Source organism: Cuculus canorus, chromosome 2 (assembly GCF_017976375.1).
Source record: "Cuculus canorus isolate bCucCan1 chromosome 2, bCucCan1.pri, whole genome shotgun sequence".
In the NCBI taxonomy this organism is placed as follows: Eukaryota; Metazoa; Chordata; class Aves; order Cuculiformes; family Cuculidae; genus Cuculus; species Cuculus canorus.
The window spans coordinates 20722898-20739370 of NC_071402.1; the positions used below are offsets into that span (position 1 = coordinate 20722898).

Sequence of the window (16473 nt, forward strand, 5' to 3'; positions counted from 1 at the left end):
GTATATTAATGAATTACCAATGGACCAGGTTTTAAAACAGTTCAATCGCACATCAGCAAACTCAGAAGGACAATCAACAGCAAAGGCTGCGCAAAAAGACACACAATGAATTCTGTAGTCTCAAAGCTCGTAGAAAAGAAAGCAGATGTATATGAGATGTATTAATACAAAGCATAAAACAAAGTCAAAGATAATTTAACACCTCACTTGGGGAATAGCCAAGAATTTCTATACACTAGTAACATGTAAGTCAGAAGAAGATATTGTGCATACATTAACATATCACAAGATGACTGAGTCACCAGCCTGATGCATTCCAAAACCACATTTGCTTCTCATGCCGGTACCAAGTGAAGTATTTTCAGACATGAAAGAGAAGAATTATCATTTTTGTAAAGGGTGCTGGTACATTTCACATGTGCTTCATCCAGAACAGTGTGTACAAGAAAACTTGCAGAATTGTGTCTCCCCAGTTGGAAGCCTTGCTCATACTTTATCAGCTATACACCTGTTAAAGTAAATTTCTTAAAAGTGAAGTACTGAATAAGAATGAAATGAGGAATCTACCCTATTCTTATGTCTGCTCTATTTTGAGATAGATTTTTAGAAAGGAATATATTAACTTCTACAGCAGGACTTGACAAGTGTACTCTAACTTGGTCCTTCACATTTCTCTTTTTAATGCATTGCTGCTATAGTACAGAGGACAGACAGACCATATGGCTAATCAGATATATTGTGTATGGTTATCTTACCAGTCAAGACTCTAAAACTGATAAGAAAAAAATGTAAATAAACACACAGGCCACATAGTTCAGAACTGAATAATCACGTTGAGCCTAAAAGAAGAAAACAAACAACAACAAAAAAAAATCTTTTAATGGAAGGCATCTAGGACAATCTCCCTGACAAACTGGTTAAGAGGATTCTCTGAACAAGGAGTTCTGAATGACTTTTTTCATTTCTTTAACTCTGGTACTTAATGAGACATACTGAAGAAAATCAAGACTGCCTGAGCAGTGTATCTTATATCTCCATGAAGTGACCACAGAACAAGTGCTGGATGACCACAGACAGTAGTGTCCATCTCTTCACCCAAGTAACAAGTGATAGAATGACACGGGATGGCATAAGTTGTGTCGGGGAGGTTTGCATTGGATGTCAGGAAAAAATTCTTCACTGAAAGGGTTGATAATAATTGGGACAGGCTGCCCAGGGAAGTGGTTGAGTCACCATCCCTGGAGATATTCAACAAATGTGTAGATGGGGCACTGATGGACATGGTTTAGTGATGGACTTGGCAGTGTTAGGTTTACGGTGGGACTTGATGATCTTAAAGGTCTTTTCCAACCTAAATGATTTTATGAATCCAAGTGAGATGAAAATGTCTAAGAGGGAAGAAGCATGAGATTTCAGGTATGGAAGAAGCATATTCTCACAGAATCAAAGTGTCTTTTGGAAGAAATCTCTTGAGTACGTCTACTTCAGCTTCTAGTGTGAAGCAGGAATATTGTCAACATCAAATTAGGTCAACTTAAAACTGTAACCTGTGCCAGTAGTGGATCATTCTCCTTTTGAAGTTTTTTTTTTTTCTGTTGTCTAATCTGAACCTCCTAAGCTAAAGTGTGTGGCTGCTGCTCCTTCTTTTATCATTTCTTATTACTAAGAAGAGTGCGCCCCTTCAGTTAGATGCAGGTCACAAATAGATTGCCTCTAATCCACCTTGGTCTCCTCTTTGCAAGACTAAAGCCCAGCTTCCTCAACCCTCAACCCCTCCTCATATGTGGGTCATGCACCCCGTGCCCATAAACATAATGGATAGACCCTCTACAGTTTCTCAGCAGCTGCCCTTAACAGTAGTGCACAAAACCAAAGAGCATATTCGAAATACGGCCTCACCAGTATCACAGAAAAGAAGCAAAACCATGTCCCTTACTGCCACCCATGCTCCCCTTTACATGGGAAATGAAGCAAGTAGCACACTTAACTATAAGACACACTGTTGTCTCAGCTCATTTAAGCTAGGGGTTTATATAGATGAGACTCAAATTAAACTGAACATTCAAGCTAATTCTACAGTAAAGATAATCCTTAATCACACTTTCCCTAAAGCCCCGAGTTGCATCTCAATGCAAATAAAAATGCATGCGGCTTCAACATGCTAACACCTACAATATGTGCCAATCAACAAGAAAGCTACATTCTGCTCTAGCTAAAGTTTCTATGTAAATCCCGGCCTTGAATACATACATACTAGCTCTTGCTAGAAATATGCAATATACCATCTCTAGAGGTTATATTTCAAAGCCCACGAGGCCTTTTTTTTTTTTTTTTTAAAAAATGACTTTTACACTCTAAAATTACTGGTAGTATCCTTACTTAAGTCAGATGATTTCCCTAGATTTTCTGGTTTTCCTTCCATTTTTATCCTCCACCACAATCATTAAAAGACAAAACACCTTCCTAAAGTTATTTCACTGACTTGGCTGCCAACACAAGTAAACTGGTTAAACAGGTTTACAGCCTCCTATGGCACTACTCTGTCCTTTCACCCTGCTAAGGAGTACTATACAGAGTTCTGTATGTACCTAAAGAAGAACACAGGCTCAGAACAGTAATTTAAGGCACAGCATTTGATCAGCTTTCCCTCCCTGAATTTGAAAACCTTACAATGCAGCTGTTCAACTGTTTAGAAAGTTAAGCAAGAAAACAGTAAATCTAACTTTACCACTAGTACATGAATAAAATTGAAATACTATATTGTGGAAGTGAAATTAAAAACAATTAATAACAAAAAGGGAGGTTTTGTTTCAGAAATGTGGAAGCAGGGGTTTAAGGTATTTAAGAAGAACTGTTCTTTTAAGAAATAATGCATTATGACCACTGAACTATGTGAAGAAAAGGAACACTGAAAAGATCTGAGAGTCCAAATTTTGAGAAAACCCTAGAATAATAGGAAGGCTTGGACTCAGAACACTGCATACAGAGACTGAAAATTCAGAGTAGTTAAAATTTGTCATTAAGGTTTAAGTTAATGTCTGGGGACCCATCTCTAATTAAAACAGAGGTTGGATTTCAATTGAAATACTGTAATAATCATTACAGCTTCCAGAGCATCCATTACCAGGCCACAGGCGGTTTGTGAAAGCCAGCAAAATGTTTGCCAGAAGAATCCTACAGTCACAAAACTTTCCTTTTCTCCATAACTGACAGAAACCCTGTGAAGGAGAGGGCAGCATGGGAGGGCCAAGACTGAACTACCTTGAACAGTGTGCTCTGCCTAGGTGAAGAAAAAAAAAAACCGAAGTATGGTTCTGTCAAAATGGTACATCAAACTCTACATACACAAGAACACGTCCTGTGTTCTGGAACTGCAGACACTTTTTATTAACACAAATTTTAAGTAATACCTTATGAAAATATCTGAGAACATACATTTCCTGCTCAAAGCTAGGAAAAAACACCAAAATATTATAATGCAGCCTAAATCCCAGAGAATCCTTCATCCTTAATCCTTCATCCCAGAGAAAGAGGGAAAGAAGAGTCACAGAGAGCTTATCCCTACAAGAAATAGGTATCTGCAAAGCACTTGAGACTAAGTGCTGAGCACACGATTTTGTAACTGATTAAGAGACCAGAAGATGCTAAAGAGTTTTACTGACATTTAGCTTCTGCCTAAAAACACATGCACCACTTGTCAACAATCCTTTAATAGTTTGTAGCTGCCGTATTCAAGGTATTTCATCTCACCCCTTAAAAACACGTTGCTGTGTCTTACTCACTCTGTATGTCTGTATAGAGAAGGAAAGCATGACACTGTAGTTGTTACCTATTCCCTTTTCTGGGTAAGAGTGATTCAAGACACACAGGGAGATACCATCTACATCCAACAGACTGCATGGGCATTCCTATTGCCTTGCCTATTACAGTAATGGCAGATATTTTCTCTTGAAAAAACCCAACTATTTTAGTCTTCCAAAATAAACTAACATAACAAAGAAACGTATTTTTTTTTTACATAACATTTCAGTGGAGGCCTGACTTCAACCTTGCCTACAGACTATGACAAACATGCCATTATTCACTTAGCACAGAGCTTCTTCGAACAGGAAAAAAAGGAAAATATTTACTATTAATTTTACACTTCTCTTCAGATTTTCAGAAAACATTTTCATAGAATCACAGAATAGTTACAGTTGGAAGCGACCTTAAAGATCACCTAATTCCAACCCCCCTGCCATGGGTAGGGACATCTCCCACTAGATCAGGCTGCCCAAGGCCCCATCCAACCTGGCCTTGAACACCTCCAGGGATGGGGCAGCCACAACTTCCCCGGGCAACCTGTTCCAGTGTCTCACCATTCTCATGGTGAAGAAGTTCTTCCTAATGTTTAGTCTAAATCTGCCACCCTCCAGCTGACACCCATTCTTCCTGATCCTATCACCACAAGCCTTTACTAATAGCCCCTCTCCAGCTTTCCTGTCGGCCCCCTTCAGGTACTGGAAGGTCTCTATAAGGTCTCCTCGGAGCCTTCTCTTCTCCAGGCTGAGCAAGCCCAAGTCTCTCAGCCTGTCCTCGTATGGGAGATGCTCCATCCCTCCGATCATCTTTTCGTTTTCATGAACTTCATACATCTTTCTCTTTCCAAGCAGTCTTTAGACCGCACTGCCTTCACAACTTATGTCACGGTTTGGTTTTCATATTTAATTAACAGTCCTTCAGCGCCCGGTTTCCTCCTGCACGCACAGCCTCTGCATGCCCTGACCGCCCCTCTCGCCCACCCGAGACCTGAGCCCACCCTTACAGCCCGGGGACACCAGAGCCGCCCCGTCCCACCCGCGCGGTCACCGCCTCCGAGCAGACCCGTTCGGCCACGGCACGGCAGAGGCGCCGCTCCTGCCCTCACCGCCACCGCACCTCCTCCCAGAGTAGATCCCAAACCAAGAGCTGGTCCTCCAGCCGCTTTCCCTCACGCGGGTCAATCAAAGCGCCCAAAAGGCGAGAGTGGGGGGGTGTGAAAGCGTCACCGAGCCCGGGAGGGCGCCCCAAGCGCGGAGCCGGCTCCGCCCGCCCGCCCCGTCCCCCCCGGCGGTACCTGTGGCCGGCGCGGCGGGGCCCGGGCCGTCCTGGCACCCGCGAGGCCGGGGTCCCCAGAGGCGGCCGGCGGTGCCGCGCAGGAGGCGGCCGCCTTTGCCGCCGAGCGCGCCGAGCAGCTCCATGGCCGCGCCGCAACTTCGGCAAACTTTGGCGCGGGGCCCCGCCCCCTCTTAAAGGGGCCGCGGCCCGGCCCGGCCCGGCCGAGCGACAGCGGCGGAGGGCGGCCCAGAGCTTGCCCGGGAGGGGCGACGCGTCTGGGTGTGGATACATACAGTGAACAAATGGATAACAGAACTTGTGAAATCACAGAATCACCAGGTTGGAAAAGACCTCTTGGATCATCGAGTCCAACCGTTCCTATCTGCCACTAAACCAATGTCCCTAAACACCTCATCTACAGGTCTTTTAAACACCTCCAGGGATGGTGACTCCACCGCCTCCCTGGGCAGCCTCTGCCAGTGCCCCATGACCCTCTCTGTGAAAAGTTTTTTCCTGATATCCAGTCTGAACCTCCCCTGGTGCATTCCCCCTTGTCCTGTCTCCTGTCACCTGGGAGAAGAGGCCAGCTCCCTCCTCTCTACAACCTCCTTTTAGTTAGTTGTAGAGAAATAGTTAAGAAAGGAGACCACTGTGATCCCCATGGCAGAGGGGGTGGAACTGGATGATATTTACGGTCCCTTCCAACCCCAACTATTCTATCTATTCTATGATTCTATGATCTTAGAATATCAAGACAAATGCTACCCTTACTGTTAATATTGTGATAAGAAGAGTCTCGTTGTAAATGTAACTGTAGGGGATTCTGCCCCCTCACTGATTTCAATACAGGATGGGAGATGATGTGATTGAGAGCGGCTCTGAAGAGAAGGACTTGGGGGTGCTGGTCGATGAGAAGCTCGACATGAGCGGGCAATGTGCGCTCACAGCCCAGGTGGCTAACCGTATGCTGGGTTGCATCAAAAGAAGCGTGGCCAGCAGGTCAAGGGAAGTGATTTTCCCCCTCTATTCCTCTCTTGTGAGACCTCATCTGGAATACTGTGTCCAGTTCTGGAATCCTCAACATAAGAAGGATATGGAACTGTTGGAACGGTCCAGAGGAGGGCTACAAAGATGATCCAAGGGCTAGAGCACCTCTCATATGAGGACAGGCTGAGAGTTGGGATTTCTCAGCCTGGAGAAGAGAAGGCTCCACGGAGACCTTATAGCGACCTTACAGTGCCTGAAGGGGCTACAAGAAAGCAGGGGAGAGACTGTTTTCAAGTGCTTGTAGTGATAGGACTAGGGGCAATGGGTATAAACTGAAGAGGGGCAGATTTAGACTAGCCATTAGGAGGAATTTCTTCACAATGAGAGTGGTGAAGCACTGGCATGGGTGTCCCGGGAAAGTTGTGGCTGCCCCATCCCTGGAGGTGTTCAAGGCCAGGCTGGATGGGGCCTTGGGCAGCCTGATCCAGTGGGATGTGTCTGTGCCCATGGCAGGGGGGTTGTAACTAGATGATCTTTAAGGTTCCCTTCCAACCGTAACTATTCTATGATTCTATGATTCTACGATTCTATGATTCTATGTCTTCAAATCTTAAAACTGCCAAGAACTGTGAGAACAAAGAATGCGAGGGTACAAATGAACACCACAAATTAAAGCTGTTTTTCAAACAGAAAGAAACATCTGTATACCAAGTAAGTTCTGCTGGGAGACTAAAGCAATGGTATTCTGTGCAAAGTTGGAAACTAAAACTACAACTTCAATGAAATAATAATAATGATGATTAAAAAAATCAAAAAGTAATAAATATATAGAAATACATGAGATTGCATCCCCACCCTTCAATGACTATGTGTCACCACAAATACTGTAGAACAGACACAACGGAATGGGTCCACAGACAGGAGGGAGCTGAGCTCAGGAACTGCGTTCAGGAACACGTGGATCTGGGATAAGGTCCAACCGGACAGAGGAGGTCCTCCCTGGACATTGGCCATTGCAGAAGAGGATGAGACCCTGGCCATCTCTCATGTTTATACAAAGTATGATGCATATAGGATGGAATACCCTGTCGGTCACTTTAGGGTCACCTTTCCTGTTGTCTGTCCCTCCTTGGCAGTGTGGCCATTTTTATGCCAGCTTGACGATGGCCTTGGTTACTGTAGGGGTAAGTATAAGCATTAGCCTTTTAGCATATCAATGCCCTGCATTATCACTTTGGGAGAACTGCCTCAAAACTGTGCTTTCAGAGAGTGAAGTTACAAGGAATAAGGTTTCAGAGAATGAAGTTACTTACAGCGACTGAGTTATTCATAAAACCAACCCTAATTTAGCTCACACCACAACAATAACCCAAGCTGAAGTGTGCAACAGGAGGTCAGGGTCGAGGTCAGGGTCAAGGTCAGGGTCAGGCTGGTGGGGCTGTGTGGGCAAGGCTACCCTGGGGCCAATGGGCAGCGTTCCTTCAGCTGCACATTCCTCCCGTACAGTGCGGGGGTTCCTTGTTTTTTAGGATGACGGCGGAGGGCAGAGGCAGGGCTCCGGAGTGCCTTTCTGCTGCAGGAAGACAGCCGGAAGGAAGCTTCTGGGGTGTGAACCCCGGGGGCGGTTTCATGGTGGTTGTGAACGAAAGCGGCAGACAGCTGGGTCTCCACCTTCGTGCCGTTGTAACCGGGATGCCTGAGACATGGCTCCCTGTCAGTGCAGGCAGCCATGGCCACCCATACATCTTCATGAACTTAGCGCAGCTTGGGGGAGTAGCTACTTTGTGAGGGCTTTGCATCTCTGCCTCTCTTCACTAAGAAGTGTAAAACGATAAATCAAGGCAATTTCTTACTCTTAAATCTTCTTGCAGTTGTGGATCTTAAGAAGTTTTGCCACTACAACTGTAAAACAAGGCCAGCTGTGTGGTTTTGCTGTTTCGCTTTTAAACCCTCACACTCTCAGAATTCTCTGCCACCTGGGATGCTGCCATGCTAGCTCAGCCATGTCTTCTTGTCCTCCTTTGTGTCTTAGCTAACTGGGATACCTGACCCAAGCTTTGCAAGGACTACCATCACTTTAGTCTTCCAGCAGAACTTAATAGGTATACAACTGTCTTCCTTTTTGAAAGAGAGGTTTCATTTGTGTTGTTCATTTGTACCCTCATTCTTTGTTCTCACAATCCTTGCAGCTTTTAAGATCTGAAGACATAAAACCATTAGGATATGATCCAGCATTTTATCAGAGAAAGAAATATCCAAGGCATTGAATCTCATGATTAAGATCTGCCTTACCACATGCATTCTGCACCTATTGAGGCTGGAAGAACAGCCAAACAGAACAATATAATTTTATTTACTACCTGTGCTGTATACCTTAAGGATGTAGAACTGTAAGCAAATGTGCTTATATTCTAATTGGAGTATGCTGCAATTATACACTGCATCTAGCAGCAAATGGAAGCATTGTTTAATAAAAATTCTCTTGTTGAGCCAAATCTATTGTGTACATGCAGAATAGAGGAACAAAGTGCTGAGCTATCTCAACTCCTATTCACTTGTAGCAGCTGCTCAATTAAATCAGAGTTGAACGTCAGCATTTTGGAGTGCTGATTTCTGAGGTTTAGTTGATGTAAACAGAACACTCAAATCAACCTTTCTACTACTTAAATCCGTTCCTGCTCAGGAGATAATGATGCTTGAGACTTTTTTCAAATAAAACATTTTCATGGAAACAGAACAAGAAATTTTCAGGAGAACTAACCCTCCTTTCCCCCAAAACCTGACAGTGGAAATGAACATGTAATCTGTCTGCTCCAGGACTAATGAATACATCGGGAACTGCAGAGTCACTGCACGATCCAAGTACCACTACATGTTTAGTATATAAACTATTCTGCCTACTAGATCTGTCTTGCCCTAAACACTGTAATTAGTTTTCATTTCATTACAGTGTTTCTGCTGTGAAGGAGTTGTTTGTCTTTTGCCGTGTTGATTATATTTTAGGCAAAATTTACCTGCATCTTTGCACCAAACAAGAGTTTACAACTGTAGTGCTCAGCATTTTTGAAACTTTGAGATGGCTTGTCCACTAGTATTCTAGCCACATACACATCTCTGTTATTGTATTTATTGCACGTATTTCCTCTGTGATTTGAAATATTCTTTTTTCCTTTTCAAGTTCATATTATGCAATGCTTATCATATTGCAGTGATAGCGGGTACAGATTCAAATTCAGCCAACATTTTCATGAAGTGTTCAAGGTAAATGTTTTCATAACTATGAATTTATTATATATAACTGCTTTCATCTGCTTTGTTCACAAACTGTCTACCTGAAGTATAAAATGATCACCTATTAATGCAATGTGATTTTCATAGTACTGAAAATCACTGCCTATTCTCAAAAGCATCAGTTTAGCAATGTTTTTACTTAGGAAGGACAAATTCTTCAAGTGAACTGTCTTAACAATATAGAAACAAGATTTAGGTATCTGTGCTCATAGAAAGTAAAATTATTCTTCAAGATGTGTGACACTCATTGACTACTGATAATATTTCAAGGCATTAAAGTAATATGAGTATTATTATTACATTAATATTACATTGTGAAGAGTGTAGTCTGAGCCGTACAACTTCAGTAGGCATCTTTAACACAAACATTCACTACTACTGTTATGAGCTTTAAGATGCTATTTCTATTCAGTTGTGCCATACTTGTGATTGTAAGATTTTTGACAAAGATCTTCAATCTGAAAATTAAGCAGACTTAATCCTATGTCATCTATAAAATCTAATATACTGAGATTTAAGACTATAGCCCACATTTCTGTCTGAAAAGCTTTGTAGCATTCCTCAACTTTTTAATTGGTAGAAGCAATGTAAACACTATGTACATAAGTAATGTGTGTGCCATAAACATAAATATGTTCTACAATATTTGTAATAATTCTTTACACTTAGATTGATCCTGAACAGCTTCACAGAAGCTGGGTCATACTGCCTGTATGTCCTCAATGTCTAGAAACAACAATATTTTGCTGAGGGAAGGCTAATAAGTTTGTATTTGATTTCAGAATGTACAACAAGGATTTATCCTGGGGCTATTTTCTGGCCTGCGCTATCGGTGCAGAAATCGCTACCTATGTAAATCTACAATCACTTAAAACTGGCCCTCCAAAAGACGGAGCTGGTCCTACCTGCTCTTAATTGCTTCTGCCTGTTCCTGTTCTCATGCAGTGTAAGCACCAGCATACAATTGGCAGCTGAATGAACTATGCTGTGCAGCTGATCCATTTAAAAGTATCTTTTAGTTTAGTCAAAACTAACAAAGCATTTTTTTTTTTGTGGGGTTAATATTATCCCCTGTTAGATCTCCAGATCTGATAGAGTTGTGTGTAAACACCTGTGGAAGCACAAGTTGCAGTGTCAGAAGAGTGAGCAGAAGTGGCTAACAGAAAGGAAAGGGAGGGAGGGAGTTGCAGGCCAGTCTCTTCAGTGCCAGCGTAGGTTAGCTCAAAGGGATACTGAAACCGTGGCATAAGTGGAGATGCTTTCATATCGGTATTACACACAAAACCACCTTCAGTAGCTACAGAAACATCTGACAGAACATGTTATCATTTATGATGCAACACTTAATAACACATTATGCTAATCAATTGCTGTAAATAAAGGCATAACCAGATCTTGTAGCTACATCCCAAAGTCCCACACCAGAGCGGGCAGAGAGCTGCTTGAGCTGCATGCAAAAAGAACTGATTGTGTAGGGAAGAGAACACAGGGACCAGTTTTAGTCAAATAGAAAAGGACACAATTAAGAAAGACTATTTCCAGTGCCTGAACATAGAACTATATGGCAAAGTATTTCGAAGGACAAAAAAAAAAAGAAAAAAAAAATAAAACCACAGCAAGTGGTAGTGACCTATAATTTTTTGGGGACAGATTTGTTGCTTGTGAAAATAAGTGCAAACTGCAGCAACTAATTCCAGGAAAATACAGCAGATGCAGTGCAAGCTTCCCTAGGTCTTGGCCAACTCACATGCCTGGTGTACAGGATATGGGCCTCTTGCTATACTCATCTTGCCAAATTTCCAGTGCTACCAAGCTGCAGGCAGAAGTACACTAGACACTGACATAAACCTCCTATTTTATTGTGTAAGAAATCAGGTTTGTCCAGGCTTTCCAAGGTTAAAATCTGGACCTCAGTCATTTGGCAATCAGCTTCCTTACCCATTCTGGAGTCACCAACTCATTTGATGCTATAAGGATGCTGCATGCCGTTGTTAAGTATTCTAAATTACCATGTCTGGTCAAGACCCTGCCCTTTATGTGGTTGCAAATCCTATAATGAGTGGCTAAAAAAGGGGTTTGAATTAGAACATGCAGAAAGGCCTAACTTCTCTCTTAATTTTTAATGAAATCTATTTTTACTAATGTAAAATAATTCAGGAATTGCTTTTTTCCTAGTGAAAATGCTAAACTCATAAGACAGAGAAAAACAGACTGCAGTCTGCTACCAAGGCTGTTTCAGTAAAAATTAAATACAATGAAGAATGCACATTCAGTCCCTGAAGGAGGGAATACAACAGAGGCACACAGAATTCCCACATCCTCAGGCCTGTTTCCCTACTAACCCACTAATTTGAACAATGAAATATGGAAGTACACAGTTGTAGATGTAAAAATGGTTGCACAAATCTATTCCTGTGATTAAGACAGTCCAAATGCTTCAAAAGGGCAATTCAGTGTAATTTAAAATTTAGAAGTTGAAAAGAGATAACTAGTAGATGACAGTAGGTAAATCAGTATGTTTAAAACAAATTTTACAGACAACTGTAGGTTGGGTGTGTCTCTCCATACAGGTTTCATAATACCACATCCTTTTTTCACATTAGACATTTGGCAAGAAGTAAGCTATCATCTGCATACTAGCATCAGAAATGGTAAACCAGGAATTTCAGACTTCAGCACATAGGAATATAATTCTGGTTTCACTAACCACCTTCCTATAACATTAGGATGAAATGGGGGATAATCTCTACCTCAACCACTGATGCTGTTCACTGTTCAGCAGAAAATGTCACACTGAAGGGACAAGACAGAATAAAAGTGGGAAACAAAGGAATTTGGCAGTCCCTAGTTCTGGACTGGGATACTGCAAGTATAGGTTACGTTTTGTAGCTGCTTATTCTTGAAATAATGCTGAAAGACAGGAAACCATTACAGTCTCTGTTTTAGGGGTGTTACTTCCTCAGTATAAAACTTAATCAACCCCCTATTTTATTAATTTTTCAAATCTGACTCAATAAATCTATAATTTCCTTTGTCAAATCTGTATGAAATAAAGGTACCAAAATTAGACATTAAGTTTCTCCAGGATGAGGAGAACTTGGATAGCTGTCTTAGACCTGAGCACCTCAGCCTCCCCCCTACAATGCATTTAAGCATCAAAGTATGCAGGCCTGTGCACTGTTGCTCCTTAGGCTTAATTTAATAATACTTAACGTGCATTGTGTATAGTTTTTGTTTTATCAAATCTAAAAAGTTTCAAAAGGACAAGTCCTTCCTGTCAGATGCCATTGCAACTTCTGACCTGTTTGTGCGTCATCTGTTCTGATATAGGCTGTTGTTACAGAAATGTTATGTTTTTGTTTGTTAGGTTGGTATCTAGCCTGATCTAAGCCTTTTGTACAGCCCAACAAGTCCTTTTCACTTTTTATAGGAACATCTGCAGAGAAAGGAACTTTTGCTTTTCTAGCCAGATTTCAAAAATTTTGATACCATAATTTAAACTAGATAGTAGAGACAGAAACACCCTGCAAATAAAACATAGAATTGAATCTAGGACATTACTGAAACAGAAAAAAAAAAAAAAAGTTAATTGATTCACAAGTGTCCTATACTGTCATACATGGCATAGTTACAAAAATGCAAACAAAGCCTATGAAACTTAATACAGCGAGTGTAAAGTTAGTGAGTATATTTTACTTTGCAACATTTTACTTTGCAAAATACCTTTAATCTCATCCCACATAATAATTAGATCAGATTTCAAAAGCCTGCCACAATTTTTTGACTCTTTTGGAAGCTCAAAATTTCATCTGCATGTGACTTGCATTTTCAGAGATTCAGGTAAATAACAACCTTAGTTGACTGCAGTTACCCATCTTCTCCGCAAAATTATATCATATAGTCACTATCCCACTCTTATTTATGCCAGAAGTATTTTTCAGAAAGCAGCAAGAGAATTAGCATTACAAAAATAAATACTTTAAAACTAAACCTAAATTTTTCTTATTTTTCAGAAGCATAATAAGTTGTGCTTAGATGTCAAAATGGTCCATCCTACAATATCATACCGTATCAGCATTTGTTAGAAAATCAAAGATATCCACACGGAAGTTTTCAAATACGGCCTTGAGGACAAATGCATATCATGCTGAGAATTCTCTGTGTTTATGGCAAAATATTAGTTTCAACCACAATTACACAGCTCTAAATATAGACTACCTTATCAAATAAACATGAAATGACCTCCAGATCTTCAGTTCATACTTATTTGGTCAATAGTGGCTTATTATAAACAGAACATTGTGTTCTGTTCAGGGAATTTTATGACAATTAGTTTCAACCCTGTGGGGAATGCATGCATGTGCATAACACCCATGCAGTTTAAGGGTGTTCACTATGTGTAACACTACACTTGAACAAGGTTAATTTTTGGTAGACACAAATGTCTCTTTGTCTTCATGTTATCATCTCATTGACATTTTGTTCTTTCAACTTGTGTTTTGAAACTGTGTGTGGAAAACACTGACAATATAATTGATGACTCCATAATATTTAGTAGCTAATCCCATCCTCCAAAGAGGCATAAATTATACAAATGACAAACAATTGCATACAAAAAGTAATCAGAAAATTGATTATTCATCAGATATTTGAATCTGAGGCAAACAGTCTTGACTTAATCCTTTTTTTCCTTTTTGTAGTATTACTGTAACCATTCTTTCCTTAACAGTTTAATTCTTATCATGTTGTTACCGTACTGTATCCTTGTAAGGAGGTTGCTGATACTTGCTCAGAAACAACAGAACCAGATTCCAATTCACAACAGACCTTCTTACATGCCAGATTGATTCATAATAACACATAAAGTCCCTCTGGTAGGGTACTTAGAGTTGTTAAAAGTTCAGTTCTGTCATACATCATTTCTGAACACTAAGCAATTATAGTACAACTGAGATTTCAAATCAAACCGTTGATTCAGATCATCGACACAAAAAATGTCTGCTTTGTGATCAGCGTCTTGCCACCTCATGACGAGCTGTATTCCTCATTTTTGGAACAAGATCCACACCCTTTATAAAGCCATAGGGGAAGCCTTGGGGAAGGAAAGCTTGCATTAATAATCACTGAAGTGACTCTATATAATGAATAGGGTCTGTCTATTTGAAGACATAATTGACGGCATGTCACATCCTCCCATTATATTCATTTGGTACCAGATCGGTTTCCAGTTCAGAAAACATAGTGGCTTCTAGTTATAGCTTATGAGTTTTGGTTGCAACCTTTACACACAAAGATATGTAAGATAGAAGGATCCTTTTAAGGGATCTGAATAAAATGATTCTCCTTAGACATGTGAAAGAAGCAGACTCACGGACAACTGACTACCACTCATATAATGCCAGTTCCAAGTAAAAATGCCATCTGAAGTACAGTGATATTTTTCAGATAAATGGGCCAAAATATCATCAGAATTTTTCAGGAACCAGAATAATGCTAATAACAACAGCTGATCCTTCTGGTTACAATTTTATGCTTTTAATAAGAATTACTGATTTTCTATTTTCCATGCTCCTGCTTAGGCAGTGCATTCTAGGATTAAGGATTAGTGTAAAAATAGTGAATTCTATTCGATTCTTTGCTACCTTATTTCGTGGTTGTTTTCCCTATGTAAAGTAAGCGTACGAAAGCCTTTTGTACATACCTTTTCCTGAGACATCTATATCTGCGCAGAACATTCCTGAAATTTTCTTTTGAATGAAAACTAAGGAGTGAAGGGAGTATGTTGATCTTATTAGGAGGAAGTTCTGCTTTTTCTTTCTTGTTAAATCTTGCTTCTTAAGGAACATCTGGTCTGTCTTTCCTTCCCTCCCCCACTAACACCACATCACAAGCATATGCCTGATTCATTTGCTCCCATAATACCATGTAGAAAACCTGTGGATAGTTACTCACTCTGTCCTTTGGGGAATAATTACTACAATTTGTCCTGAAAAATCAAGTACATTGCTTCTAGCAAGCTAAATCACTTGAAGGTTGTCCATTACTGTATTATCTCTGAATTAAGAAACTGTATCCTAAACACATTAATTTCCCTCCCTAAGATTTAGCAGCTTCACTCTCGCCTCTCTCTCATGTTTTAGTATCCTGTCTGATTACTGCCACAGTTTTCCTTAGAAATGATTTGCAGTATGTTGTCTGTCTTGCATTCAGCAGCATTTAGCTGCAGTGCTGTATACACCATTGAGAACTTAGGCACATACACAGCTTTACAGATCCTATTTGCCTCTGATTAATTTCCTTCTGTTTAGATGGGCTCTTCTGTAGGCTTCATTCAGAATGCCTAATGGTATATCTTGCTGTCATCCTCATAATTCATCTGAGGATGAAATATAATGTACATATATTGTGTACAAAATCTGAAAGACACACAGTTGTTTCGATAGGTAATTAATGTTTATCTGTCAAGGTTTTTACTCCAGTGCCTCAGGATCAAGACTCGGAATTGGTAAGTGATTTGGCTGACAGTGATTAACTATGAAGCACTAGTGACATGCTTCTCATCAAGCAAACAAGTTGCTGTGTTTTGCAGAAGTCAAAAGCTTACTTCTCCCAACTATAGGTCCTAACGTTAATGAAGGGTCAGAAGCAGTCACAAGTGGTGTTCCCCAGGGTTCAGTGCTGGGTCCAGTTCTGTTCAATATGTTTATCAAAGAGCTAGATGAAGGGCTAGGTTCATGGATTACACTAAGCTGGGAGTAAGGGTCAATCAGGCTGGATCTTTGTCTGAGACCAACAGGATTACATTTAACAATGCCAAGTGCTAAGTCCTGCACTTGGGACACAACAACCCTGTGCAGCACTACAGGCTTGGGGAAGAGTGGCTGGAAAGCTGCCTGGCAGGGAAGGAACTGGGGGTGTTGGTTTACAGCCGGCTGAATGAATCAGCACTGTGCCCAAGTGACCAAGAAGGCAAATAGCATCTTGGCTTGTATCAGAAACAGCGTGGCCAGCAGGACCAGGGAAGTGACTGTGCCCCTGTATTTGGCATTGGTGAAGCCACACCTCAAATCCTGTGTTGGGCCCCTCATTACAAGAAAGACATTGAGGTCCTAGAATGTG

General features: G+C 40.9%; 1 protein-coding gene across 11 annotated transcripts in view; it reads right to left on the minus strand.

The window, feature by feature from the left end:
- The window catches only part of OXR1 (oxidation resistance 1), a 273264-nt gene that overhangs the window by 72902 nt on the left and 183889 nt on the right, over nt 1-16473 (minus strand). For 2 of the 11 annotated variants that reach the window (XM_054057097.1, XM_054057093.1), the window contains exon 1: nt 5096-5254. The exons of 7 other annotated variants lie outside the window; for them this stretch is intronic. In XM_054057097.1, the coding sequence (XP_053913072.1) occupies nt 5096-5219 (124 nt within the window). In that variant the 5' untranslated portion in view covers nt 5220-5254. Of the gene's footprint in view, nt 1-5095; nt 5255-15055; nt 15105-16473 lie in introns of those variants that run through there. 2 more of the 11 variants (XM_054057099.1, XM_054057096.1) reach the window with 1 other exon arrangement.